This window comes from Ambystoma mexicanum, chromosome 12 (genome assembly GCF_040938575.1).
Source record: "Ambystoma mexicanum isolate Mex_15411 chromosome 12, UKY_AmexF1_1, whole genome shotgun sequence".
In the NCBI taxonomy this organism is placed as follows: Eukaryota; Metazoa; Chordata; class Amphibia; order Caudata; family Ambystomatidae; genus Ambystoma; species Ambystoma mexicanum.
In genome coordinates, this window is record NC_090936.1 from 159,373,060 (window position 1) to 159,400,629 (window position 27,570).

The following is a 27,570-nucleotide window of genomic DNA, read 5'->3' on the forward strand; positions in this document are numbered from 1 at the left end:
ACATTCTTTAACGGCCACTTCAGTACTACATTTTTTCAACGGGGACACATTTGACTATATATTGGAGCACACATACTCTTTATACTGTCTAGTATACCCTGAGTGTACCATGACTGAAACTTTATATGGCAGAAGAACAAGTTACTTACCAAACTGGTAACATTATTGCGATGGGATGTTCCTCCGACGTATTCCTTATCTTTGATATAATCCATTCCAGCTTGCTGGGCTCGGAAATGTGTTCTCAGTAGAGGGCGCTGCGCGTCGACGTCCCTCGAGTTGGTGTCCCTCGACAGCCTCCGTATTGGCGCCGACATCATCATGAGTATAAATAGACTCGTGCAGCGTCCGTTGCTCAGTTCCGTTTTGAAGTTTAGTTTTGCATGAATTGGTTAGTAACCTTGAAGGAGCGTAAGCTGCAACTACAAGGGAAGTTTTACTGTGGGGATGGATGGGAGGGGCGATAAGGAATACGTCGGAGGAACATCCCATCGAAAGAACGTTACCAGTTTGGTAATTAACTTGTTCTTCGAAGGGATTGTGTCCTCCGACGTATTCCTTATCTTTGATAGACTCGCAAAGCAGTAGTATAAAGAGGAGGTGGGAGTAAAAATGAAATGTTTCCCTTTAAAGATGTACAGAATGCAACACAGCTTTTCCAAATTTTTTCTCCTGGCTAGAAGAGGAATCAAGGCTGTAAAATTTGGTAAAAGTGTGTGCGGACGACCATGTGGCAGCCGCACATATGTCCTTAATCGGAACCCCTCTTTGGAGAGCCGAAGAGGCTGCGATACCCCTGGTTGAATGAGCCCTAAAATGTTGAGGGGGCTCTTTTCCCGCCAATTTATAGCATTCAATAATAGTTAAAATATAATATATAATAGTTTGTTTTGTAATTGGCAACCCTAATTTGTGCCCTGCATATCCCACAAACAATTGGTCTGCTTGTCTGATTCTTGCAAGTCTGTTAATGTAAAAGCTTAAGGCACGCTTTGGATCCAGCCTGTGTAATCTCTCTTCCTCTTTCCCTGGATGGGGAGGAGGATAGAACGAGGGTAAAGATATTTTCTGAGTAATGTGGAATTCAGAGACCACCTTTGGGAGAAAATTGGGCTTCACTTGTAAAACAACCTTGTCTGTAACGCTCACCTGGTTCCTACGGAGGCGCTGACCCAGACTGGACTGCGGCACCGGGCTCGGAATGCACTCTGGACGGGACCTCCGAATATGAACTGCCTGGCTTGTGAGGTAAGTTTTCTGTAGGTGGAAGAAAAGGGGTAAATACCTAAGTGGTGGGATAAGGTTCCCCCCCAGTCTTCTGCTTCTCCCACTTCTAGGCTCTCAAGTAGTCTCAGCGAGCTCTTACCTTAGGCTTGGTAAAGCTGAGCTCTCCATCCTGCTTCTGGTGAAGGGGCGCATGGAATCCAGTTACGTCACTGGATGAGTTCAGTGTGTAGGCTTAGAGTCCTTTTGTATAGTCTTTTAGGTGCAGAGACGCTGTTGGACGATGCTGTCGCTGCTGCACGTGCGGAGGCACGTATGAATAACGGAACTGTGGTCTTTTCCAAAATGGGCACCTTTAACAATGTCTTTCCTTCCTTTCAGGTGCTGGAAGGCTGTGGGCGATGCCGCCGCTGCTGCACGTGCGGAGGCACGTAAGTACCACTGACCTGTGGTCGTTTTCCGAAATGGGCACCTTTAACAATGTCTTTCCTTCCTTTCAGGTGCTGGAAGGCTGTGGGCGATGCCGCCGCTGCTGCACGTGTGGAGGCACGTAAGTACCACTGACCTGTGGCCGTTTTCTGAAATGGGCACCTTTAACAATGTCTTTCCTTCCTTTCAGGTGCTGGTAGACTGTGGGCGATGCCGCTGCTGCTGCATGTGCGGAGGCTCGTAAGTATAACGGCGTTGCGACCGCTTCTGCTCGGGCACCTCTAACTATGTCTTTTTCCCTTTCAGGTGCTGGATGCAGCCGGAGTGAAGGCCGCGGTGAGCTTAGGCGTGATCACCATTGGATAAGGTAAGCGAGCGCGGCTGCAAGCGTGTTGCACGATTTCTAACCTTGATTCTTGTTTTGCAGGTTTCGAAGACTGGATTCTGGAGGCTGAATTCTGGTAAGTTTGTGTTCCTGTGTGCTTTCTCATCCACAGGTTGCTGCTCGGGAAGCTGAGGGTGTATCAGGACCAGGAATGCAGGAGCCGACTCGGTGAGCGTCCTGCTGCTGCTGCAGAATAACACGAAGCACGTGAAACCCATCGGGCGTGGTTTAAATAGCAGAGAAGTGCTTCCAGTGTGTATTCTTCCACCGGTCCCACCCAGGTAAGAAAAGAGTTCCAGAAGGAAATAGTTCCTCCTAGCCCAGATGGTTGGAGACTTCAGCCAGACTGGATTGTCCTGGGTAAGTATGCAGCATGGTCTGCCTCAGGTAAGTCCACCCAAGCATTATGACACTGTTTTACAATATGAGCCTGGCGCCCTGGGCGCCGGGACTAAAACCTTTCATGAGCCTGGTGCCAAAGGCGCCAGGACACGGTCTAAAGGGCCCCTGTAGGGGTCTGCTGGGTCCGAAGACGGGTCTGCTTCCGAGGGTGCTGGGCCAGTCCTGGCCCCTCGGGAGTAGTGCCCATGACATTGTCTTTATGAAGGATTGTATGAGGAGGTTTGCAGGATAGAGCTTGTGATTCGCTCACTCTTCTGGCGGAAGTTAGAGCCACTAGAAAGACTGTTTTAAGAGTGAGAAATCTAAATGAACAGGAATGAAGTGGTTCAAATGGAGTACCCATCAGAAACTTTAAGACTAGATTTAGGTCCCACAATGGAGCTTGAAGAGGCTTTGGGGATAAACATTAGTTAATCCTTTCAGAAATTGGGTTACTAAGGGTAATTTGAAATATGAAGGCTCCTCAGCAGTACGCTTAAAGATTGACAGCGCTGCGTGATAGCCCTTGATCGTACCAACTTGGAGACCTGAATTTGCTAAGTAAAGCAAGAAAGATAACACCATCGGTGTACTAAATGAAAAGGGTTCATATTCTATTCTTTACACCAGCTACAAAATGTGTTCCAACGGCAGCGGTATAAAGTCTTTGTTGCTGGCCTTCTGGCTGAAAGCAACACCTCCATGACGTCATCCGGGAGATCCCAATCGTTGTATCTCAACCTTTCAGAAACCAAGCGTGAAGGTTGAGGGTTCTTATATCCGGATGGAGAACCTGACCTGCCTTCTGCGAGAGAAGATCCTCTCTTTGCGGAAGACAAATCGGAGGACAGATGGACATGTCTAGAAGATCCAGGTACCACGTTCTCCTGGCCCAATCCGGGGCAATTAGGATCATGTGTTTCTGGAATCTTCTCAACCTCCTGATCATTTGAGGAATGACGGGGACTGGAGGAAACGCGTATAGAAGCAGATAATTCCAGTCCACTACGAACGCATCACCTAGAGCTCCTCTCGGGGGAAATTCCCTTGAGCAATACTGATCGCACTTCCTGTTGATGCTGGTGGCGAATAGATCCACTTGAGGGGTTGTCCAAAGGGCGAAGATCTCTTGAAGGACTTCCTGAGCTAGTTCCCACTCGTGAGAGACTGTGCTCTGCCTGCTCAGAGTGTCCGCCGTCAAGTTCTTCTCTCCGGCTAGGTGAACTGCCGATAGAGAGATTCCATCTTGAATTGCCCAAAAGCAAAGCTGCATTGCCTCTCTGCACAGTGGCAGTGACCCTACGCCTCCTCTTTTGTTGAGGTAGTGCAAGGCCACTGTGTTGTCCGTCATTATCAGGACATTCTTTCCCTGTACTGATGGCAGAAAAGCTTTCAGCGCTATTCTGATCGCTCTCAGCTCCAATAGGTTGATGTGTAATCTGGACTCCAATGGAGACCAACGACCGCTGATGGTCAACTCGTTGGCATGGGCTCCCCACCCTGTGAGTGAAGCATTCGTGACTACTGTTACCTCCAGCCATGGTTGCCAAAACTGTTCTCCTTTTAAGATGTTCTCCCGACAGGCCCACCAATGAAGGTCTCGAGCTACTCTGTCCGGGACTTGTAGGAGATCTGACATTTTTCCTGAGAATTGTGACCACTGGGTCCTTAGCGCCCACTGGAGGGATCTCATTCTCAGGCGAGCCTCTGGCACTAGGAAGATGCAGGATGCCATGAGACCGAGCAACCTCAAAAAGCCGAAGGCTGGTAGACGTTGGGCATTTTTAAACCTGGTGACCATCTGTAGAATATCTTGAGCCTTCGCCTCTGGTGGCGAGGCTTTTCCCAGGGATGTGTCCAGGACTGCTCCAATGAACTGGAGCCTCTGTGATGGTATCATCTGTGACTTCTTTAAGTTGAGGGAGAAGCCCAGCTTGTGAAGGAAGTGGCAAACATAATCTAGATGGATCTGAGCTTGTTCCGGGGATACTGCTCTGATCAACCAGTCATCCAGGTAGGGGTAGACGTGAATCCCTTCCCTCCTTAGACTTACAGCCACAACCGACATTAGCTTGGTAAAGACCCTCGGGCAGAGGTCAGCCCAAATGGCAGAACTCGAAATTGATAATGAGAGTTGCCAATTGCGAACCTCAGGTATTTCCTGTGTTTGAGATGGATTGGCACATGGAAATAAGCATCCTGAAGGTCTAGAGATACCAACCAGTCCTGAAGCTGGAGGGCCTGAAGGATTTGAGAAAGGGTTACCATCTTGAACTTGTCTTTCCTGAGGAATTTGTTAAATTCTCGCAAGTCCAAGATATGTCTCAATCCTCCGTCCTTCTTTGCTACTAGAAAGTAGGGGGAATACCAACCCTTGTTCCTCCCCGCTACAGGTACCGGTTCTATGGCACCTTTCTCTAGCAGGTCTGAAATCTCCTGCATAAGGAGCGGGTCTAGAAGCTTCAAAGAGTTGTTCCCTGGTAGATGACTCTGAGGAAAATGTAGGAAAGGCAGGCAGTAACCTTGGCCAACTGTCTCCAATGCCCAAGCATCTGATGTAATAGCCTGCTATTCTGCCAGATGTTGAGTTAACCTGCCCCATACTGGTGTCTTGTGAGGGGAGACCTCAAAGGGGTTTAGAAGCGGCTGACGCAGATGCTGAGGGTAAAGTAGCACCTGCTGATGCAGATTTTGTACCTTTACCCTGTCCACCACAGGTGAATCGTCTCTGGCCCCTTTGAGCTGGCTGTCCTCTGCCTTTTCCGAATGCGGAGTAAAAACGAAAGGACTTGCCCCTCCAGGATGTACCTGAAGGGCGATTTGGAGTTTGCCGGATTGCAGCCCCAAGGGATTTTGCTGCTGCTTTGGATGTTTGCAATTTCTCCAGGCTGTCATCAGCCTTCTTTCCAGATAGAGAAGTGCCGTCAAAGGGCATATTTAGAAGTCTAGCTTGCACATCTGGAGCAAACCCAGACTTCCGCAACCACGCAAACCTGCGGATTGTGGTACTTGCCGCCATGGCCCTGCTGATACTGTCAGCAGAGTCAATGCCTGTTTGAAGGGACTCACACATTGCATCCTTTCCATCCCTGATGATGTTTAAGAATGCTTCCCGCTCTCCTCCTTCTGGGAGACAGTCAGCCGCAGATGAAGCACACTCCCAAAGTGTGTGGCTGAATCTTGCTAGCGTGCAAGTGGCGTTGATAGATTTAAGCGCCATACTACATGCCAAAAATAATTTTTTTGATTTTTTGACATGATGTCAAATCTTTGATCATCTCTGTCTTGTGGAATGGTAGGGTATGCTGACTTACTGTTTGATGAAGTCGCTGCCTGCACAACTAAACTCTCTGGAGTTGGATGTTTGCTTAGATATTCAGGATCTGAAGCTGATACTCTGTATTTAGCAGAGAGTTTTTTATTTACTGCAGGGATAACTTCAGGAGTTTCCCAATTTGCAGATATTTTTCTTTGCAGAGCAGAATGAAAAGGAACAACGGGATCCTCCTGGGGTCCTTTATCAAATATATCAGTAAGGTCATCTTGCTGAAAAGAAGGTGCCGGTGTAGTCCACCCCATAAATTCAATTATTCTAGACATAAGAGCCCTATAAGGTATCTCAGCATGTTCTCCAGGGTCTGGTTTAGCAAACTCTACTTCTGGAGAAGTATCTATACCACTTGACTCATGTAGAGACTCCCGTAGATCTTTTAACCTATTTTCTTCAGAGATTAATTCCTCTGGGATGGGTATTGTAGTCCTTTGCAGACCAAAAGGTCTCTCATTGTCAGAGTCCTCCCCTTCCTCATATATGGAAGACAAGGCTCTAAAGTAATCAGAACTAGGATATGGTGTAAACCCCATTTCTAGAGAAGAAGGAGCCAAATTTGTTGTTACTGCCTAAGAAAACGTTGTGGTTGTCGAGGTGGACGTCGTAGGCTTCGACAATCCTGAAAAGGGCATCAAAAATGTTGGAAAAGGCCTAAATGAATGAATCAAATGAATCCTACTCAGCATCGTCGAGATTGTCGAGATTCTTGATGGTACGCTCAACGTCATGGTCGGGGCTTTCGACATCTCTGCTGCCTGTGACGTAGTGGCAGTTCTAGGCTTGTCCTTTATCTGGGTCGACAACGGCGTCGAAGACGGCGCCAATGAAACCGATTTATGCGTCGAAGGTTCCTTCGACAAAGGCGTCGATGATGCAGATTTGAGAGTCGAAGAAATCTTCGACGATGGCGTCGATGACACAGTCTTATTGCCTTTGCTCGAGCGTTCATGGCGCTCGAGTATTTTTACTCGCCCGGTTCAATGACTAGCAGCATTTAGATTTTTCAGGTCTTTCACCCAGGATATCACCCTTAGATGTCTCTGAGGGGGTCGAGGCCGCTTTCTCGAAGACGCTAAGCATTTATTTACGTAATTCCTCCCACTTAGCCGGAGAGCTGTGTTTCGTGGGGCAGGTGACCCTTTCCGGGGAACTAGAAGAAAAGGGCGATCTATGATGCCTCTTCTTAGAGTGTCTTGATCTCGAAGAATGATGGGAACCGCTTCGAGATCTCGAACGGGAATGTTTCTTTTGACGACGAGGAGACGAATGCCTCGACTCAACCGAAGAAACTTTTGAAGGGGTAGAGGTTTTAAAAGCCTTACCTCTTTCTAACTTCCCCTTACGCTCCTTCAAAGCTTTTGCCATTAGGGACATACAGTCCTCACACTCTGAACAGTGATGCTCCGATCCCAGGCACCACAAACAGATCCTGTGAGGATCCGTTAAAGACATTTTCTTTCCACAGTCGCAACATTTATTGAAACCGGACCGTGGAGTCGATGGTTCGGATGAAGATGCCATCGTGTTAAATCAAATATCTTCGAAGAATAAGAAGGTTTTTATGAAAAAAACGAACCGAGCGTTACGTTTCCGAGGCACACGAAGCGCGGAAAAACGGAACTGAGCAATGGACGCTGCGCGAGTCTATTTATACTCATGATGACGTCGGCGCCGATACGGAGGCTGTCGAAGGACACCAACTCGAGGGACGTCGACGCACAGCGCCATCTACTGAGAAAAAATTTCCAAGGCCAGCAAGCTGGAATGGATTATATCAAAGATAAGGAATACGTCAGAGGACACAATCCCTTCGAAGATATTGTACTGGTCTCTTGGTTCCTTTGTCTCCAACCCCCATACTTCCCCCCAGTCTCTTGCTTGCTGCCTAGGGCAGTGGCTGGGGTGGTATCTTCGGCGGGAAGAGAGTCAGTGGGTCGGGTTGCCCAATCTGGTTGCGCAGAGGGGGGAAATGGGTTCTTAGCGTGGGACCCTGCTTGCAGTTTCCACTTTATTAATTGGAATACACACTGACATTCCCACTTATTTGAGCTTGAAGAATATATGTTGGTTGCCCTCCAGGAGACCTGGTTGGTCGACCTGGTCATTATTGATGGCTGGTATTTTATTAGCAAACCAATCACTCAGGGCCCTCTTGGGCGCTATAGTGGGGTTTACTTCTTAGTGCTAAGAACTCCATGAGTTTTGTTAAATTGCCTATCATCTCACCTAACATACTTATGGCCAAGATTGTTGCACCTCTTGAATGGGACGCAAAGAATTAGTGGTCATTAACTTATATGATCCCCCATATAAGCAGGCCCATGAGATGGTTCTACTTGAAGTTGAAGCTTTGATTAATGATTTGTCCTCTCATGTGCCTTGTATCATATGTGGGGACTTTAATTATCTGATTCAAGTGCCCCCGTCTGTGGTTAACTTATATGGATAATTTTCCTCCTCTGTGATGTATAAGGGTGTGCTTTCTCAATCCTGCAAGCGGGGCTTGGAGTGGGCTACTTTACTATATTCCTTTGGTTTTACTATGATCACTTCCCCTCCTAAATGCATCCGGTTTGGCCCCAAATCAAGCAGTGTTCTCGATTAGGCCTTTTTGGCCAATGATCCTGATTTGGTATTGGATAAGGTAAACAAGAAAAAGTTCCCATAAGTAGGGATCTCCTCTCCCCGGCACACTTTCACAGGCCAATAAATCAGCCAAGAGTTTAAAGACAAATCTTAGAATTGTTCGAGATCAGGTAACTTAATTCAATATAGAACTGTTATTATAACCTGAGATATTTCAATATCAATATATAACACATTTCTGTTCAACAAATAAATGTAATAGTGTGGGCCAACGCGTTTCGAGAAAATCTCTCTTCATCAGTGGTCTTGACAAGATGTTGATTCTATAAATAATCAAAGAAATAGTCTTGCAAGTACATCTGCATTGATCCACTCATACATTCATATTCACTTTATCAGCCACTTGTATGCTTAAGATGTCAACATAAAGCTACCTTCATAGTCTCAAGGTCCTGTTGATTTCAGTGCTCTAAGAGTACTCCTACCCAGAGTAAAGTGGTCTACGTGTGTAGCAATCAGTTTCTGATTACCTAAAAAATGACATTGGCATGAGGTATATATTCCTCTACAGTCCTTACATTCTTATCCAAATACAGATTAGTCTGATATATCTCACCTTCTCCATAAACAGCAGAAACCTATTTGTTCCTCTGGCATAGCCCAATGTAAAATATGATGGATTGGTTGTCATCCAGTCTCCTAGGTGTATGCGTGTAGTCTTTCTTCTGTGGGTGGAATTCATATCAGGAAGAAATGTAAGTATCTAATGGAAGAACATCTAGGTCCCATATATATTGATAGTGGTATTCATATCATAGTACTCACCCTGTCATTAAATGGTGCCACTCAAAGATGAATAAAGATAATCCTAATCCATGCTGTCTCCATCATATGTGGTCAATGATTTTTTTCCACTTTCTCCTTGATCTGAAGTATCCCTGATGACATGATGTACACAGATATTCTGGGGCTGGGCTCTATGAAGAAGATGAACTGCTTATACACTTGACCTTTTTACATTGTATTGTAAACCCTTGTGGACATCAGAGTGTACGCCCTTCAAGGGTTGAGGACAGAATGGTGGAATAGCTAGGCAGTTTACACATTACTATGAGAGACAATAGGAGATTGACATGTCATGACTGGTAGGCTTGTTAATGGGAGGGAAGGAACAAGTTACTTACCTGTAACTGTTGTTCTCCAGCATGGGTCTGGCATGGATTCACATGCTCATGAATATTCCCCGTCGTCAGGCTGGGAATCCTCGGTAAAGAAAAAACCAGTATCAGTTTCGTTTCTGATCTGTCTTTCGTAGTAATAACCAATCACTGGTCTCTGCGTCATACTGACCACAGCCAATGACTGCCCTCTACCTAAGCACCGCCTCTGGCAGCCATCTTCAGATTTGGAAGCACGTGAAGTGGCAGTATGACCAAGTGAAGAGCCGCAGAGGGGTAGGCGGGAGGGTTCGCATGTGAATCCATGCCAGACCCATGCTGGAGAACAACAGTTACAGGTAAGTAACTTGTTCCTTCTCCAGCATGGGGTCTGGCATGGATTCACATGCTCATGAATAAAGAATACATAGCAGTACACACATGCACAACCACGGGAGGTGGCAAAGGCTCAACATTAAGCATTACATCAAACTCAACATTAAGCATCTTACCTCCTCACCAGGCTCACCTCAGGCGAACAGGTTGCGCAGCACTGCTTGGCCGACCCTGGACTCCTCCCTGGAATCCCGGTCGACGCAGTAGAATTTCGTGAAGGTGTGCGTCGACCTCCACGTAGCAGCCCTGCATATGTCCAGCAGGGGCACACCAGAAAGGAACGCCGTGGTAGCTGCGATCGCTCTGGTGGAATGGGCTCTCGGACGGCCAGGCAGCGGTCGGTTTGCCAACCGATGACAGTACATGATACAGCCGGAGAGCCATCTGGAAATGGAAGCCTTCGAGAGAGCCTTCCCCTGATTGACAGGTCCAAAGTTCACAAAGAGTTGTGACGTCTTCCGAAAACACTTCGTGCGGTCCACGTAGAACTTCAGCGCTCTAGCCACATCCAGCGAGTGCAAAGTCCTCTCAGCCGGCGACGAAGGCGACGGGAAGAACACAGGCAACACCAAGGGTTCGTTGAGATGGAAGTCCGACGGTACCTTGGGCATGAAGGAGGGGTGCGTCCTGAGCACTACCCTCGTGTCGTGAAAAGTCAAGTACGGGGCCTTGCATGAAAGGGCCTGGATCTCTCCCACCCGTCGTGCGGAGGTGATGGCCACAAGAAACGCTGCTTTCCACGACAGAAACTTCAACGGGGCCGAGTGCAGAGGCTCGAACGGAGGTCCCATGAGCTTGGTCAGCACCACGTTGAGCTCCCACGCCGGGGCCGGAGCCTTCACCGGCGGGAACGATCTGAACAGTCCCTTCATGAACTCTTTCACCAGACGATGAGACCACAAGGACGTCCGGCCCGTGGTTCTGGTGTATCGGGAGATCGCAGCAAGATGAATCTTGATGGACGCGTGGGCCAGTCCAGCTTTGGCCAGCGTCAGCAGGTACGGCAGTACCTGGGGAGCCGTAATCCGTAGAGGGTTAATCTTCTGTGCGTGGCACCAGACAGAGAACCTCTTCCATTTGTGTCCGTAGCATTTAAGAGTCGAGGACGCCCTGGCCTTTGCAAGAACCTCTCTGCAGTCGGCCGGTATGTCGTATCCTCCAAACTCTAGCGCTGCAGGAGCCAGGCCTGCAAGTTCAGCGATTTCGGGTCGTGGTGGAGGATGGCGCCTCCTTCCCTGGAGAGAAGATCCGCGTCCACCGGCAGCTTGATTGGCGGGGACGCTGACAAGTCCAGAAGGTCCGGGAACCATATCTGCCTCGGCCACGCAGGTGCGACGAGGATCATCCTGCACCGTGACCTCTTGAGCTGGTTGACGAGCCGGATTAGCAGTGGCAAAGGAGGGAACGCGTAGAGGAACAGGCCCTCCCAGGGGAACGAGAAGGCATCGCCCATGCTCCTCGCCTGGGGAAACCTGCTGGCGAACCTCCGGCACTTGGAGTTCGTCGCCGTCGCGAACAGGTCGATCTGGGGTGTGCCCCACCGTCGGAAGAGGCGATCCACTAGATCCTGCCGTAGTTCCCACTCGTGGCACAAGCGCAGCTCCCTGCTGAGTGAGTCGGCGATGGTGTTTTTTATCCCTGCCAGATGAAACGGCACCAGAAACATCCTTTGGGCGACGGCCCAATGCCACAGGTCCTGCGCCTCCTTGGACAGCGCTGGGGACCTGGTTCCGCCCTGTTTCCTGATGTAAAACATGGTGGTGGTGTTGTCGGTGAAGATCCTCACCACCTTGCCCTTGAGGGACGGAAGGAAGGACCTGAGGGCCCAGAACACTGCACGGAGCTCCAGGACGTTGATATGGAGGGACTTCTCCGTCGGGAGCCAAAGGCCTCTCGCGTGCAGATTTTCGGTGTGCGCTCCCCACCCTTCCAGGGAGGCATCGGTGGTCACTGTCTCCTGGTGGTCTGGGGTCTGGAAGTCCATGCCCGCCGTCAGATGCGTGCGGTTGCCCCACCACCGGACCGCTCGGCGGAAACTCTCGTCGAGTGTGATCCTCTCCTCGAAGCTGCCCGTCGTTTGGATCCAGCGCGCGTCCAGGAACTCCTGCAACGGGCGCATCCGGAGCCTGCACATGGGAATGAGGTAGATGCAGGAAGACATCATTCCGAGGAGGGACTTGATGGACCTCACCTTGGCCGCGTCGGAAACCAACATCCACTGTACCTTGCCCAGGATGGACCTGGTCCTTTCCTCCGATGGGGAGGCCAGAAGAGACACTGTGTCGAGCTTCGCTCCCAGAAACAGTGCGTTTTGCGCAGGTACCAGGTGAGACTTGGCGTAGTTCACGGAGAATCCCAGGTCCGTGAGAAGTCGGACGGTCCTTGCCGTGTGATCCAGGGCGAGCTCCCTCGTCTTGGCTCGGATGAGCCAGTCGTCCAGGTAGGGGTAGACGTGGATCCCCTCGCGGCGCAGCTGCGCCGCCACCGGTGCAAGGCACTTGGTGAATACCCTGGGGGCCGACCGTAGTCCGAAGGGGAGGGCTTTGAACTGGTAGTGATGCCCTTGGACCACAAACCTGAGGAATTTTCGGTGCCCCTTTAGGATGGGAATATGGAAGTAGGCATCCTCCAAATCCAACGACGACAGGAAGTCTCCTTCCTCCAGCTGACCCAGGACGTGCTGGAGGGTGACCATCCGGAACTTTTGCGCCTTGATGAACTTGTTCAGACGTCGCAGGTCCAGGATGGGGCGCCATCCCCCCGTCTTCTTCTTCACGAGGAAGTATCTCGAGTAAACTCCGGAGCCCCGAAGTCTCTTTGGGACGAGTTCGATGGCACCCTTCCTCAGCATCGCCTTTACATCCAGGAGAAGTTGAGGGACGTGAAGTTCTTTCCTGGCCACGGGGGGGACGCGCGGACACCTTCTTTGAAACTCGAGCGCGTGGCCCCGGGCCAAGGCGTCCAGCACCCAACGGTCGGTGGAGATGGACTCCCACACGCTGACGAAGCTCGCCAGCCGGCCTCCCACCGGGGTGCTTCGGTGGGGGCCCGACCCCACGGTCGGTTCAATCCTGCTTCGACGAGGCTTTGCCGCCTTGACCTCCTTGGCGACGACGGCGGGGTCCGCCAGACTTGCCTCGTCCTCTGTAGGCCTCCTGAGCCGACGAGCGGGCCGCTTGACGGTAGGTGGAGAAACCGCCGCCTGAACTTTTGGAGGCGCCCTTGCCTCCGCTGCTCCGAAAGGGCGTCCGCCGTTGTTGCAGAACTCCAAGGGCCCGGGCCGTCTCGGTGTCCGCTTTAATGGCCTGAAGGAAATCGTCCACTGTTTTCCCAAACAGGTTGTTCCCATCGAAGGGCATGTCCAGGACTCTGGTCTGAACGTCTTGACGGAAGTCCGTAGCCTTGAGCCATCCACGCCGCCTAAGGCAAACGCCGTTGCCCAACTGGCGGAACCCAGTGTCGGCGATGTCCGTCGCAACGGTAATGGCGTGGTCCGAAGCCACCTCACCTTCCTGCAGGATCTCCAGGGCCTCTGCCCTCTTGTCGTCCGGCAAGAAGTCCAGTAGGGGAGCCAGTTTGTACCAGAGCTCCCTGTCGTAGCGGGCCACGATAGCCAAGGCGTTGGCCGCTTTAATCGTCGTCGCCGCAGACGATATGACTCTGCGTCCCATAGCGTCCAATTTCTTTCCCTCGCCGTCCGGTGGGGAAGTCGATGTGGAGGCCGCACCCCCCCCGCTTTTTTCCTGGCCGCCGCGGAGACGACGGAGTCCGGGGTAGGCTGCGCCCGGAGGCACAGGGGGGCCGTGTCCGGGACCCGGTACTTCTTCTCGTACCGGTCCCTTCTAGCTGGCGTCGTGGAAGGGTTCTTGAGGAGGGTGAGGCCCTCATCCCAAATGTCGTCCAATAGAGGCACTGAGAGGACCGTCTTCCTCTTGGCCTCGCGCCGCTGATAAAGGAAACCTTCCTTCTTCTTCTCCTCAGGGCAGAGTTGGAAAAGCTCGGATGCCCTGGTGATCATGGAGTGGAACGATCCAATCTCGTCGGGCGGAGAAGCCCTGGTGGGAGGCGACGACGGTACATCCTCGTCGTATACCTCGTCGTCCGTATTCGTCGCTGCTGTGTCAGTCCCCGTATCATACCCTCGGGTGGACGGGGAGGAGGGCTGGAAGGGGCGCGACGGCTGAAAAGGAGGCGGAGGGTGGATCCTTCTTTTCTTGGTAGGGGGAACACCAGAAGGTCCCGGTTCTGGGTCCCCCGACGGGAGAGGTTCCGTCGGCAACGGTAGTCTCGTCCTTATCTCTGAGCATAAGGACTGTATAGCCAACAAAATGGCCGCCGAGTTGTCTCGCGGCGCTGGCAGAGGGGAATCCGACGGGCGATCAGGGGCCCCGTCGGTACCCTCGATGATGTCGTCGTCACCTGCGTCGGGATCCATCCCGACGGGCCGGTCTTCTTCCACGCCGAGGCCGTGGCTTAAGACTTCGACCAGCTCCTCCTCCGAGGTTGAGGCCGAATCTACGACGACGCCCTGCCCCCCCTTTTTCTTCCCCACGGGGGATTTCACGGGGGTCCTATCGATGGGCACAAAAGAGGACTCCCTCCGAGGTGGCAGGGAGACTCTGAGCCCCGAGGTCGCCACCACTGGTGTAGCCCCCACAGGCTGAGCCAGGGCCGCCGCGACAGTTTCGATAGAGGGCTTGGCCGGATGGATTAAGGCCTTCACCACCTTAGGTGCGCTCACCGCCTTATCCTTGAGGGGGGGACACTGCCTCGCTCCCCCTCCGATGGGGCCTTCGAGCTTGACCGGGGCCTCTCCAGGAGCTTCGCCGGGTGCTCGGCCTTCCTCTTACCCGACCCAGAGCGTTGGCTCGTGGTTGATGGTGCCGGGGAGGGTTCGCCCTGCCTGGCGCCCGTAGAGCCCGACAGTTCGGCGCTCCCGGTGCCAGCGGACTCGCGGTGCTTTGCCTTGTGTTGGACCCCCGTCGCCGGGGCGTCCTCAAAGGTCTTAGAAGACCGCTCGGATTTCTTCCTCTTCTTCTCGCCTGACGGGCTCTTCCCTTCCAGCCAGTTGGCGAGACGTTGATGGCGGTCCTTCATGGTCCGCTCCGACATGTTGCCGCAAAACGCACAGTCCTTCTCCACGTGCGTCTTGTCCTCATGTAAGCAGTAGAGACAAAAGGAGTGTTCGTCCTCCTTAAAGACGTTCTGCAGCTGGCATCCAGAGCAGACCCTGAACAGCTTTCCGGGCGTCGAGCATCCCTTCTCCTGGGCCATGTCCGGGCCTGAGAAACTTCTGGAGTCCTCCAAAAGCGTAGCTCGACGAAATCTTCACCCTTGAGGGGCGCAGACGAATCCGACACGGGTCCCCGTTGATCGGATGGAGAGTTGGTGGAGCTTGAGGCTCTTTTGACCGAAAAAACGAAGTTTTTGAGAAAAAACGTGAAAAAATAGCACTAACGCTCGAGAGCAATAGCACGAGGATCCCAACACATGAACGTGCGGTAAAAATCTGAAGATGGCTGCCAGAGGCGGTGCTTAGGTAGAGGGCAGTCATTGGCTGTGGTCAGTATGACGCAGAGACCAGTGATTGGTTATTACTACGAAAGACAGATCAGAAACGAAACTGATACTGGTTTTTTCTTTACCGAGGATTCCCAGCCTGACGACGGGGAATATTCATGAGCATGTGAATCCATGCCAGACCCCATGCTGGAGAACCGTTGATTCACGTCCCAGCATTTCCCTGTTTAGATGGGGATCCCGGGTTTCCACATGATACATCATGTTGTAAATGGCCAGTTGATCTCAACAATTAATATCCACCACAGTGGGGCAGAGGAATGCCCAAACCCCTTTTTTCACATAAAGGGCCGAAAATAGCTATAAGCTAAAAGGGCCATAGATAGTTATATAGCATTCGATACAACAGGAGGCCACCACATTGTCACACGTAGGTTCTTTAATGGAAGGATCTTCTGATTATTATCCTGACACTTCTCCTTTTATGTAGAACCCTGAGTTTCTACATAATACTAGAAATGTTAGAAATTGATTATTCATCTTTATTTCAATATCCACCACGGGGGACAGAGTAACATGCATAGCGCAATAATACCTTATTTTCCATGAAGGGCCGAGATAGATATTGACCAGAACGGCTTGCTTAAGGTTTTACAAATATGACGCCATTGCCATCATTACGACATGACATCATCATGCCGTGAATGCACGCCTCTATTTGAAGCAGCCATCTTGGCCTGCAGAATTTCAGCGGGTAGAGAACACAGGAGTCCAGGGCTTCCTCTTTTGCCATAACAGATTGGATTTAAAGACATCTTCCAAGGTAAAAATGTTACATATTTTAATAGATGATCACCAGGATGTGCAACATCCCTTCAGGCCTGCACTTCCTAAAAGTCTTTTCCTCCTTTATCTTGGCTTGCCTTAGGAGACATCCTTTGAATTTTTGGTGAAGCCGTTTGACCATTACACTCTGTATTCCTCGAGAAGGGTGTAAAAAATCTTTGACCACATATGATGGAGACAACATGCATTATAATTATCTTCACTCATCTTTGAGTTACTCCATTTACTGACAGGGTGAGTACTATGATATGAATAGCATTATCAATAGATATGGGACCTAGATTTTCTTCCATTAGATACTTACATTTTCTCCTGATATGAATTACACTCACAGAAGGAATACTACACTCATACACCTAGGACACTGGATGACAACTACTCCATCCTATTTTACATTGGGTTATACCAGAGGAACATATAGGTTTCTGCTGTTTATGGTGAAGGTGAGATATTTCAGAATAATCTGTACTTAGATAAAAAAGTAAGGACTGTAGAGGAATACTTACCTCATGCCAATGTCGTAATATTTTAGGTAATCAGGAACTGATTGCTACCCACGTACACCACTTTGCTCTGGGTAGGAGTACTCTTAGAGCACTGAAATCAACAGGACGTTGAGACTATGAAGGTAGCTTTATGTTGATATCTAAAGAATAAAAGTGGCTGATAAAGTAATATGAATGTTTATGAGTGGATCACTACAGATGTACTTACAAGACTATCTCTTATTTGATTATTTATAGAATCAACATCTTGTAAAGACCCCTGATGAAGAGAGTTTTTCTCAAAAAGCTTTGGGTCACACTTTTATATTTATTTGTTGAACAGAAATGTGTTATGTATTGATATTGAAATATCTCATTTTGTGATAACGGGTCTATATTGAATTAAGTTACCTGATCTCGAACAATTCTAAAATTTGTCTTTAAACTCTTGGCTGATTTATTGGCCTGTGAAAGTGTGCAGGGGACGGGAGTTGCCTACTTTTTCTTGTTCACTGTTACTGTTCAGTCCATGTGTCAGGACTGATTTTTCTACTCTGCACCTTACATTTTGTTAATTTAACATATACTTCCTAACTATTTTGATATAAACAATAAGGTGTGCATTGGGTTACGCTTTGGATATTTTGGGATTGAATATGGGCATATCTCCTCATTTGGAAAGCAACCATATGCCCCTTGTATTAACTGTAAATCTGACTGTATCCAAGATTGTTCCTAAGGTCGTTGGGACTCTTGGAATGAACCCTTGTCTTAATCGCATATCATCGAACGGTTGTCGGTTGGATGAAGCCTGCGTTCGATTACGACCTGCTTTGGCCTCTTTTGTCGCTCGCTGTGCAACTTGGGGTCTGGATCAAGTATGCACTAATGCTCTTGTGCCGATAAAGGATTTTGAGGATGTTTCAAGCATCTATTTCTTTCAAATTCGGCAGCAGCAATACCCTGTTAAATAGACCTTCTTCTCTTTTACACTGTCAGCATTATGATGGGAAAATTACCTCTAAGAGGCAGGATCTACGTAAGACATTGCAACCTATAGTGGGATCTGTACTGGCATCCTCACTACGTACTAGCAGATTGAATAACACAAAACAAACTTATCGGAAGTGGCTTAGGAAACATTGTTATCTTTTGGAGTGCTTGCACTAGAAGACATTTTGTCAACTTAGCTCTTACTAACGCTCCAAGTCAGTTTTGGAAAGAGATTGATAGTTATCAACCGGTCTGGTGTTCTGGAATCATCCTGGGTTCAGCGCATTGTGAACATGCTGGGTGGCGACTCTGCCAATGCCTTGGATAGATGGTATTACAGTCATACTGTTAATTACATTCTCTTGATCAATGGCTGTAGGTCCTCGCGAGCCCTCCGCCCCTGATGGCATTTCCAATGCTGTTATTAAGAAGGATTCGATTAGCTGGTCACATGCGTTGGATAGCCTTTTCTATTGAATTGGCGAATCCCAACGTATTCCTTAGTCATGGGGAGACAGTATCATCATCCTTGCATGGAAGAAGGGCGACCGCTGGTTTCAGGTAATTATCACCTTCTTGCCATGCTTGATGCCTCATCAAAAATCTTTGCTCGTATGCTCCTCAATGAAATCTGGACCTGCGCTGATGGGGCTAACCTTATAACTCTTAATCAGACTGGCTTCCAACGCGGCCTGAGCACTACAACCAACTGCCTGGCACTATTTCCACTATCCAACAGGCATGACTTGTTCGGCAGCGCCCAGTTAATACAGCGGTTATCGATTATAGCGCAGCTTTCGATATCGTTAACCGATATAAGCTGTGGCAGAAATTGTGTGCCTGCAACATTCCTCCTGGCCTTTTGTCCATGCTCACCTCTTTTCACTCTGCTACTAGGGTAAAGGTCTGGTTGGACCAGTCTGGGAGCACTTCGCCTTGGATTACTACCACTCGTGGCTTGAAACAATGATGCATTTTTGCAGCCTTACTTTTTCACCTTTATCTTGCTGATATGGGTTCGGCTTTGCTCACCCCTCTGCTATTCCACTGAAACTGGGTGATTTCCCCCTCCTTTGGATGGGGTGTGCCGATGACATAATCTTTCTTGACCTTACTCAGGCTGGCCTTCAGGCTATCTTGGATATGTTGAAGCAATTTTCTGATTTCTTGGAATTAGTGATTAACATCCATAAAACAAAGGTTATGTTATTCCAACCACTGGGCCAAAAAAAGAAAAGGACAATTTTCCCTTGGCAGTTGGAATGGAAGATGTTAGAGGTGGTTCACGAATATAAATCCTGTGGGATTCATTTTGATGACACCCTTCGTGGCAGCCCTCATTTAGTTGTGACCTAACTAAGGTCCTCCTAGGCGGTGGGACGCCAGGGAAAATTGGCTTGCACTGGAGGGGGCTATTCGGTTGGGATCTTGGCCCAATTATACCGGGCTAAGATTACACAGATCCTTATGTATGGGGCTGAATGCTGGCATCCCTGTAATGGTGAGTGGGTGGTGAAATTGGAATCTTTTCTTCTTAAGTGACTCTTCTGCTTGCCCACCCGCACACTAATTCAAATTATTTTCCTTGAACTTGGTATGTTTTCTTTTAAGGCAAGATCCCCGGCTCTTTGAATTGTATTCTATTTAACGCTGCTCGGGCTAATGCTTCCTTTATGCAGAGAAGTGCTCTACTTCATATCTTTGCTGCAGCAATTAGGTAGATGGCCGAAGTGCCTGGCATTTCCCTTAGCTGGACCCTGCTTTGGTACAAAGCAGCAATGTGAGCCACGATTCTCGATTGTTACAGTGAGCAATACATTGTTGATGTTGCTCCCTTACAGCAGGTTCTTTACTGAATACATTCTGGCAAGGAATTGTATTCCGAATTATATTGGCCAGTTTGTGTCAACTTGGTTCTGTCTTATTGGTGGAGGACTTGGCAAGTCCCCACATCCACACTCACCCGCAGCGCTCCTCACACCACTCTTTATAATTCAGGTCCTTGCGCTGAGTCTCGCCGTCCTTGTTTGCCAATCTCGTTTACAGTTTGTGATTACCTCAAGCTCAAGACCAACTCGATGAAGACTCTTGAAGTCACTGGTGCCTGAGGTAACATACCCAGGCCATCACGGGTATGTCATTTATGCAACTTTGGGCAACTTGAAATTGCTGAACATCTGCTTGTCCACTGCAATGTACTGGTTCACTGTAGATTTGTGGCCTCTGTTGTGGCCGGATTGGGGCCTGATTTTACTGGTGATGCTCTATGGGACTTAATTATGGGGGGGAACAATGAACCCGGTATTGTTTTCTTCACAATATTCTGGAAAAGAATTGCTTGTATGTTGGAGGATCTCTCCCATTAATTGATGTGGGCTGGGTCATGATCTTCGCAGGAGTTTTCTTTGTTGTAATGCTTTATAATGGATTCTGAAATATTTTCTTTTTTTATAAAGGATTTTAACCACTTCATTTATGTTTGTGTTAAAAAGCTGTTGATTATACTGCTATGTAGCATGGGTTTAAATAAAAAATAAAAAATGTACTTGCTGAACATCATCAGCATTATAGTTTGTCGGTTCTCCTAGAAAACGGACACCTTCACACAGTCTTGGATGCTTAGTGGCACTCGTATTCCTTCAAACCTCACTCAAGGAAGGATTGGCTGTCCTCCGATGCATTTCTGTGAATACCACATCTTCCTTTTGCTATGTTTCTTTTTAATGTGGAAAAGGACAATATCATCAAATGCCAATCAGATGGCCGCGGCATTACAATCGCAGTCCTCCTGTTCTCGCTTTGAAACACTTCCTGTTTAAAAGGCTTCCTAGCAGCTCACCAATTCATTGAATAAAGATACATCATAGCTGTGTAGATTTGTGATAGCCAGCAAACAGAATTCAGCTCAAGTCTTCTGTTGTTCCTATGCATTCTTGATTTTACATTCATGAACGTCAGTAGCCTGAGGCATCATTAGCTGATGAAAATGGCAGAGTATTTATTATAAAGGACAATCTGGGTGCAATAGACCTGATCTATGACTTTCTGGAAATACGTGTAAGGGAACACATCGACTTTCCTTTGTTTTCTTTTTAGAAATATCACTTTATTATCATTAGCTGGGGATGCACAGAGTTCTTACAACCGAAGGAAATCAATGGCTAGGCAACACCTGAGGAATGTTACTACCCCAGGGAGGCTCTTTATTTTGAACTGAAATCAGGGCGAAGTCACATGCCATATTTAGATGCTATGATCGACCCTGAAAGACGATCCCTTTATACAAAGTTCCGCATTGGGACACTCCACTTGTGGCTGAGATGGGAAGATAAGAGTGGCCTTGATGTTTCTGAGTGGGGTTCCTCATCTGGGACAGCTGTTGAAGCATTGTGCCATTTTCTGTTTTTTGGTCCCATGAACAGAAGACAAATGAATAATGTCAGCAACAGGCCTTACCTCTTCTCTCTTCTGTCGAGATGTAACTATGAGCAAATGCAGGCCCTGACTGGCAGCCACTATAGCAAGTGGTGGATAAGGAACGTACAACTTACAAAGTGAAGCCTGGTGGAGTCAGTGAATCACTGGAGGAATAGGCAGGGGTGGAAAAAACTCCAGTAAGTGCTTGAGGGTGGCATATACCTGTGGTCCTATCTTCAGTAGAGTTTTGGGAAGATGCCTTCAGGCTGAAGTGGGGCAGGTGAAGGTGTGCACGAAGTCACAGGATTAGGCAGGAGTGTAGACTGAAATAGAGTTCCAAAGTCAAATGGCAGAATAAGTATAAGAAGCACAGAGAATAGAGCAATGAAGGAAAGGGAAATCAGGAAAACAGGGTCCAGTAAAAAATTAACTCATGGAGAGGAAACCAAGTATCTGCTTGCCAGGAAACCGCAGTGATGTGACGGGAGGGAATTTCAGCATCTGCATCGATATGCTGCTCTGGGCAGGTATAGCGTGATAATCTCACAAGCATCATTGTCGTGTTCGGTCGCTTTGTTGGATATCATCTGGCACAATGAGATTTGAAAACTAGGTACTTGAAGCCTCAATTATTAGGGGCCACGGTTTGGGACAGAAGTACGTTAAGCACTGTAGAGTATTGGATATTGCATACCAGCTGAGAGCTGCCTGAAAGATGAGGAGATAATGAGATGCACGACCCAATAGCATCTAGTGTCTCACGACTCATGCTCTCATAGTTTTAGTTTTTAATATCAATCTTAGTAGCACTCAAAGGCAATAACTCTCTTTTTGTAGTATGCATTATATCTATAGTCTTATATAGATTCCTCAAGTTTATGTTTTTATCTTGTATGAACGTTTTATATATATTTAATTGGCTGTACTATTTTTACGTGCATTACATTTTTTATTGTGTTATCAAAGTAGCTATTGTCTGCTGATCAAATACAACATTAATAAAAAAAAATGACTACAGGTATTGAAAAAGGCCTCAAACATTTTTTTTTAATGTTTTGCTTATTTAACACAACTCAGCCTCCAGAACCCCCTAAAGTGCCTTGATCCACTGCGTTTCTCCTACACTATTAAAAGTGGGCCTTGCAAGGGGGCCGGTGTCGCCTGCCGGCTCCCTGTTCATGGGCCATGAAATGAGGACGGCAGCCTATCCGGAGCTGTCCGAGGCGGACTAGGAGCTTGGTACAGCCCAGGCAGGGTGCCATTGTTAAATGGAGCAAGTGCTCAGGTGCCCTATTCATAAAGGCAGCTGAGCTCACCACGGGCAGAGCCTTCTTCCTCTCGGTGGGCCCCTTGCTGGAATGGAGGGACGTGCACTTGGTTAGAGCACCCTCTACAGGTTCATGGTCACGGCAGGATGGATGTATATGAACCTGCCAAAAAACATTACGCGTTTTTATTTGGGCTGCTCGTCCGAGTAATAATAAGTCAGTCATTGATGTATTGTGTCAAGAATTGGTGAATTTGGTTTACTGAATCAGTGTCATTGTTCGACGATAGCACTAGGAAGAAATGCCATATTTTTCTTGATGGTTATCAAATAAGATGGTAAATGTTTGAGCAGGCTAAGAAAGGTGTGGATGTTGCAACCAGCCAATCAAAGCTCAAGTCGAATCACATTTCAAACATGCAAAATGCCATTTAGTCCTCAGAGTTCCAAGTTAAAACACCAAATGATCAATATTTCACATGAACACACAGCGTTTGCATTAGAGAGAATAATAGTTTAAAAACACGGCTAGAGGTAAACCAGCACAGAATTGTTTAACACGCAAAGCAAAATGCAGGAATGAATATCTCCCTGGTTGCAAAATTGAGCACAGAATGCAAAGGCTTTTGCCACATGGATTTGGAGCTCACACGTGCAGTCAATCACGTTTGAACCAAAATCAGAACTGTTTTTAAAAAACAAAGATAAAACACACACTTTCAACAAGTAACATCTAAAATCCCAAAAAACAGTACAGTCATTAGCCATGCCAGTCTGCACGAAAGCAACCAAATGCGAACAGTCTCGGGAGGATAGCTCAGGCAACGTACTTGCCTTGGGAGCAAGATGACACGGGACAACACAGGTTCGATCCCCGGGTCCGCTTAAGTGCGTTATAAATAACCGATCATATCATAAAAGACAGAGCCTGTGTCGTTTCTCTAGGCTTCCCACAGAACAGATCCATGATTTGACAGCTAACAGTGTGGTACTCACCCTCCTAAGAAACACATTATGTGTAGACATGATGCAACACTGAGAAGGCTTTGCATAAATCTTCAAGAACAAAAGCACTTGCTCTGCCACCAAACATAATAAACCACTCATTCCATATATCTACTTTTTAAGGGCCAGTACACCAAATGTAATAACGTTTGGCACAATAAGGCCTGGCTTGCACTAAAGTGGTAGTTGCCGCATCCTGCATAAGCACTCGGACTAGATCTCTGGAAACATTGTATGTCCTTCCAGAAAGACAGAAAGCAGCTAACTGCAAACACTTAACTCACATACCAGACAACACTAACATTAAACGACATAGTCACCACATATTCTCAGTCATGTTCCAAGAACCAGGTAATACCGTTGGTATACTGTCAACTAACTACTAATACCTACACCCTAAAGCAAAGCAGGTCATATCTAGGCGAAGAACATTCATTTTCAATGTATATAAACATGTGGTTATATCAGCTTTAAATTTAACTCATTCTCTAACAACCCCGTCTTACAAAGAAACATGTGAATATCAAAGCACAGTTTGGCTCAACTTCCACATTGCATATAATTCGCCTATCATTCTCCTACCTCTAACTTTGGGATTACCAGAAAGCATTCTGACATATGTCATGTTGCATTATTTTATACATCGCTTGATATTTACCCCATTTCATTGGTTGATCCCAGGAAGGATGGAATACAGTAATCAGCCGCTGCAAGTGTATATGGTGGCCGGACATCAGAATCGTTCCAGTAAATATCTTTGGTCATCTTTGGTAAACTCATGTGCATTTCATCTACAGCCAGAAGTGAGACCTAGGGATATGAATAGTTGAAAATAACATAATATTACTAAGAGATGTACAGATGTAATATTTTAGAATATGGAGCTCCTGCTCAGAAAAAGCAGGTTTACCATCACATCCATTGACAAGTAAAAAATAAATTAAAAGACGTGACAGAGAATGAGCCACAATAGAACATGATTGTTCATCTTAGTAGTGTGATTTTATTTTTGAGAGGCACTCCTGTGGCTGAGGTTTACACCTCATTTTCTTTTGCTTTTCAGCACCTTATGTTTTGGCCTTCACCAAGTCTAGGTACCATTTATTTTTCCTCTTTCTTCAAGTGTTTCCCCTAAATGCTTCACTGCAGCAGATGCTCCAAGATGCCAAGATGAGTGGACTCTGGTGTTGAAGCAATGCTTGGTTGATATTCCGACTGTAGTATCCTTTTTTTACAGAGGTACACCAGAAGGAAAAGATGTATTTTTGTAACAACAGATCTGATCTATACCATGCTGCTTTTCATGAATGCATTTATGTGTCACTGGGAGCAAAGCTTACACCTCTCTCCAAGAGTTTGTCATTTTTCTTAATATGTTAAGTGCTATGAAACAGAAAGTACGTGAATTACTAACAGCCCAAGTCTTTAAAATGAGTACTTTACAAACCTGAATTCACTAGGAATTAGAAGATGAGTTGTACAATGTATATACTTTGCTCAATACAACCTCTACTTAAGCATTGGTAATTTATATCTTACACAAGTGAGTTTTTTGAAGTTATAAGATGTTTGGATCAACATAATCAAATGCATTAGAACATTAATGTCAGTCTTTTTTAATGTTGCCCTCGCGAAATGTAAATCATATTCCACAGGAAAAGAGTCAGTGGCCAATTAATGTTCCCAGAAGTGCCAACCAAATTTCCAACAGAAGAAATCATTACATAAAATTGAGTGTTTTTAACATGCAGTGTGATTTGGCCCCACAATGACTTATATACGTTTAAAAGATAATGAAAATACAAGAGGAACACCAAATATGTATATAAAAAGTGCAACCTGTTTTTGATGGGTTAAAATGTTTTTGTCCATATCTGTCTCAACATAATAATAGCTGATCTGAAAAAATTCATTAGGGTTCCAAGGCCAATGCAAGCAGGTAATTGTTTACAGGTGTATGGCAATAGGTGGCATACTATACTCCATGTGAACTAAATAAAGTGTGTGCCCTCATGTTTTAGGGTATTTAAAATTTGCTAATACAAAAATAACATGTTAGACACTTAAAAATCAATTAGGGGTTTAAGAGGCAGAAGCCAAGTTCATAAGTATGTAGCATATATAGGAGGGCTACCCAAAGGGTCCAGATGGGAGGTGGCTGCTTAACTTGCAGGCAGACTTTTTTTCTGGAAGCTAAATATAAAGCCTTAAACCATCAGATCTCTCAAGATGAATTGCCTACATGTCAGTTCTACCACCAAATCCTATGAATAGTCCAATTTCTATGGTATCATTTGAGGTTTACATATAAAATGAGAAATACAGACCTGTAGATTTCTATCGATGCACCAGTTAGTCTCAAAATCATCATCGTCTTCACCAAATGGGTTGATGAGCTGTTCTGCAACCTGTGGTTCACATCAGACAAACACAGACACTGCTGACTTTAATGGAATATCCCCTTAAAGATTGGCATATAATGCTTATTTGGCTTTTCACAACCACATGGTCAATATTTCTTTTCCCCTCCGTTTTCTTAGTAATCATATGTCACTTTGTATCAGTGCTTTTTTAAACAATGCTGAACTGCAAATATCTAAACAATTCGTATTTGAATAGGCGACTTCAACAATAAAAAGGAGAACACATTCTAACAGTATCATGAGTTGATCAAAATGGGATTCATAGCCCTCATTAAGGCCCTCAACATCCTGATGTACACCTGCTGAGCACAGAAAGGAAGTGTTTCAACATTAAACTTGACATCTACCTGCTTTCCTTAGTTGAAATAAACATGAACCCTTATGATATGGAATATTCCCTTTTATGTGTTTGCTTATCAGCTTTGCAATTAAGTTTAGTGGTGTTAACTACTTTGTTTCACTGAGAACCTTGTAAGGTTCACTGGGTCTGCACATATTGGTCTTTTGTTCCCTTGGTGGAAGGGGGCATGTGGCGTGGACCATATATAGTAAATACTGCTGAGTATCAAAGTTAAAGGACTTGCTGGTCCCTGCTCTTTTCACAATTGTATTATGCAAGATTATCATTTAGCCCTTTTGGCCACAACAACCAGATGTTTTTTAGTTGGAAAAGGACTTATCTTGTTTAAGGTTTTTATGCAGTAGACGCCAGAACTCGCAGAGGGGTTTAAATGAGATTTCCAGGATCGACACAGGTTCAGAATGCAAGCCAGTCACCCTAACGTATGAGGAATGAGTGTCAAAAGTGCAGACAACAAGGTCCAACTGTTGAACATGAGTTATCAGCACTGAGACTAGTGAAATTACAGGCACATTTTAGATACCTCCAGGCAATCATCAAGCAGGGGAATACATTCTCACAAGGCTACTTACAGGGACAAGATAAGGGGCTCGGCTTACCTTTGGGACTCACACAATCCATTCAGGTTAATACCTATCTGGGCATGAAGTGCTGTTTGGAAAATGTTGCTTTTATTTTCTTGTTTAGATGGAAGAGACACAGAGGTGTTTCAGGTTTGCTCACTTGAAGCTACGGGCACTCATTTTTATAACACCTTGGGCCTCATTACACGGTAGGAGGTAACCATGCCGATATTAGCGGCATGGCTACTCCCTTACCGCATACCGGGTCCGGGTAGGCGGTATGGGGACATACCGGGTCATTCCGACCCTGGAGGACCCGGTAAGTCCCCATTCCGAATACTATTCCCCATTCCCATTTGAGCCCCTATAGGGATCAATGGGAATGGTGAAGGAGCTAATAACGGTACCGCAATTTGCGGTACCGTTATTAGCTCTGAAGTCCCTCAGCGGGTCCCGTCCTTAACACCTGGTCAGACCAGGCGTTAAGGACGGGACCCGCTGAGGGACCTCATCCCTGTAATCCCTTAGCGCCTACCGTGTAATGAGGCCCCTTGTGTTAAATTGAATGTGAGAGACGCTGAGTCAAATACTCAATGCCCAGAACATTTGGGACCAGTTTTTAAAGACTGCACACTTTGCCAGGTGATGGTGTCTGAGAACAATGTGAATGATAGGAGGACAACCATGAAACATGTTTGACAGTTGATGGTTTGTGTCTCAAAATTAAAGTCTGTTTCAGCCTCTGTCACTGTTTGACTCATGTACCTACTTGAACTTTTCTTGCGCTTAGGATATAGGGAG

At 47.0% G+C, this 27,570-nt stretch overlaps 1 protein-coding gene across 2 annotated transcripts in view; it reads right to left on the reverse strand.

The window, feature by feature from the left end:
* Positions 1 to 27,570, reverse strand: part of BEST3 (bestrophin 3) — a 469,126-nt gene that overhangs the window by 16,511 nt on the left and 425,045 nt on the right. For both annotated transcript variants that reach the window (XM_069628231.1, XM_069628232.1), the window contains 2 exons: positions 25,750 to 25,830; positions 24,081 to 24,232 (listed from right to left, as the gene is read on the reverse strand). In XM_069628231.1, coding sequence (XP_069484332.1) covers positions 24,081 to 24,232; positions 25,750 to 25,830 — 233 coding nt within the window. The remainder of the gene's footprint in view (positions 1 to 24,080; positions 24,233 to 25,749; positions 25,831 to 27,570) is intronic.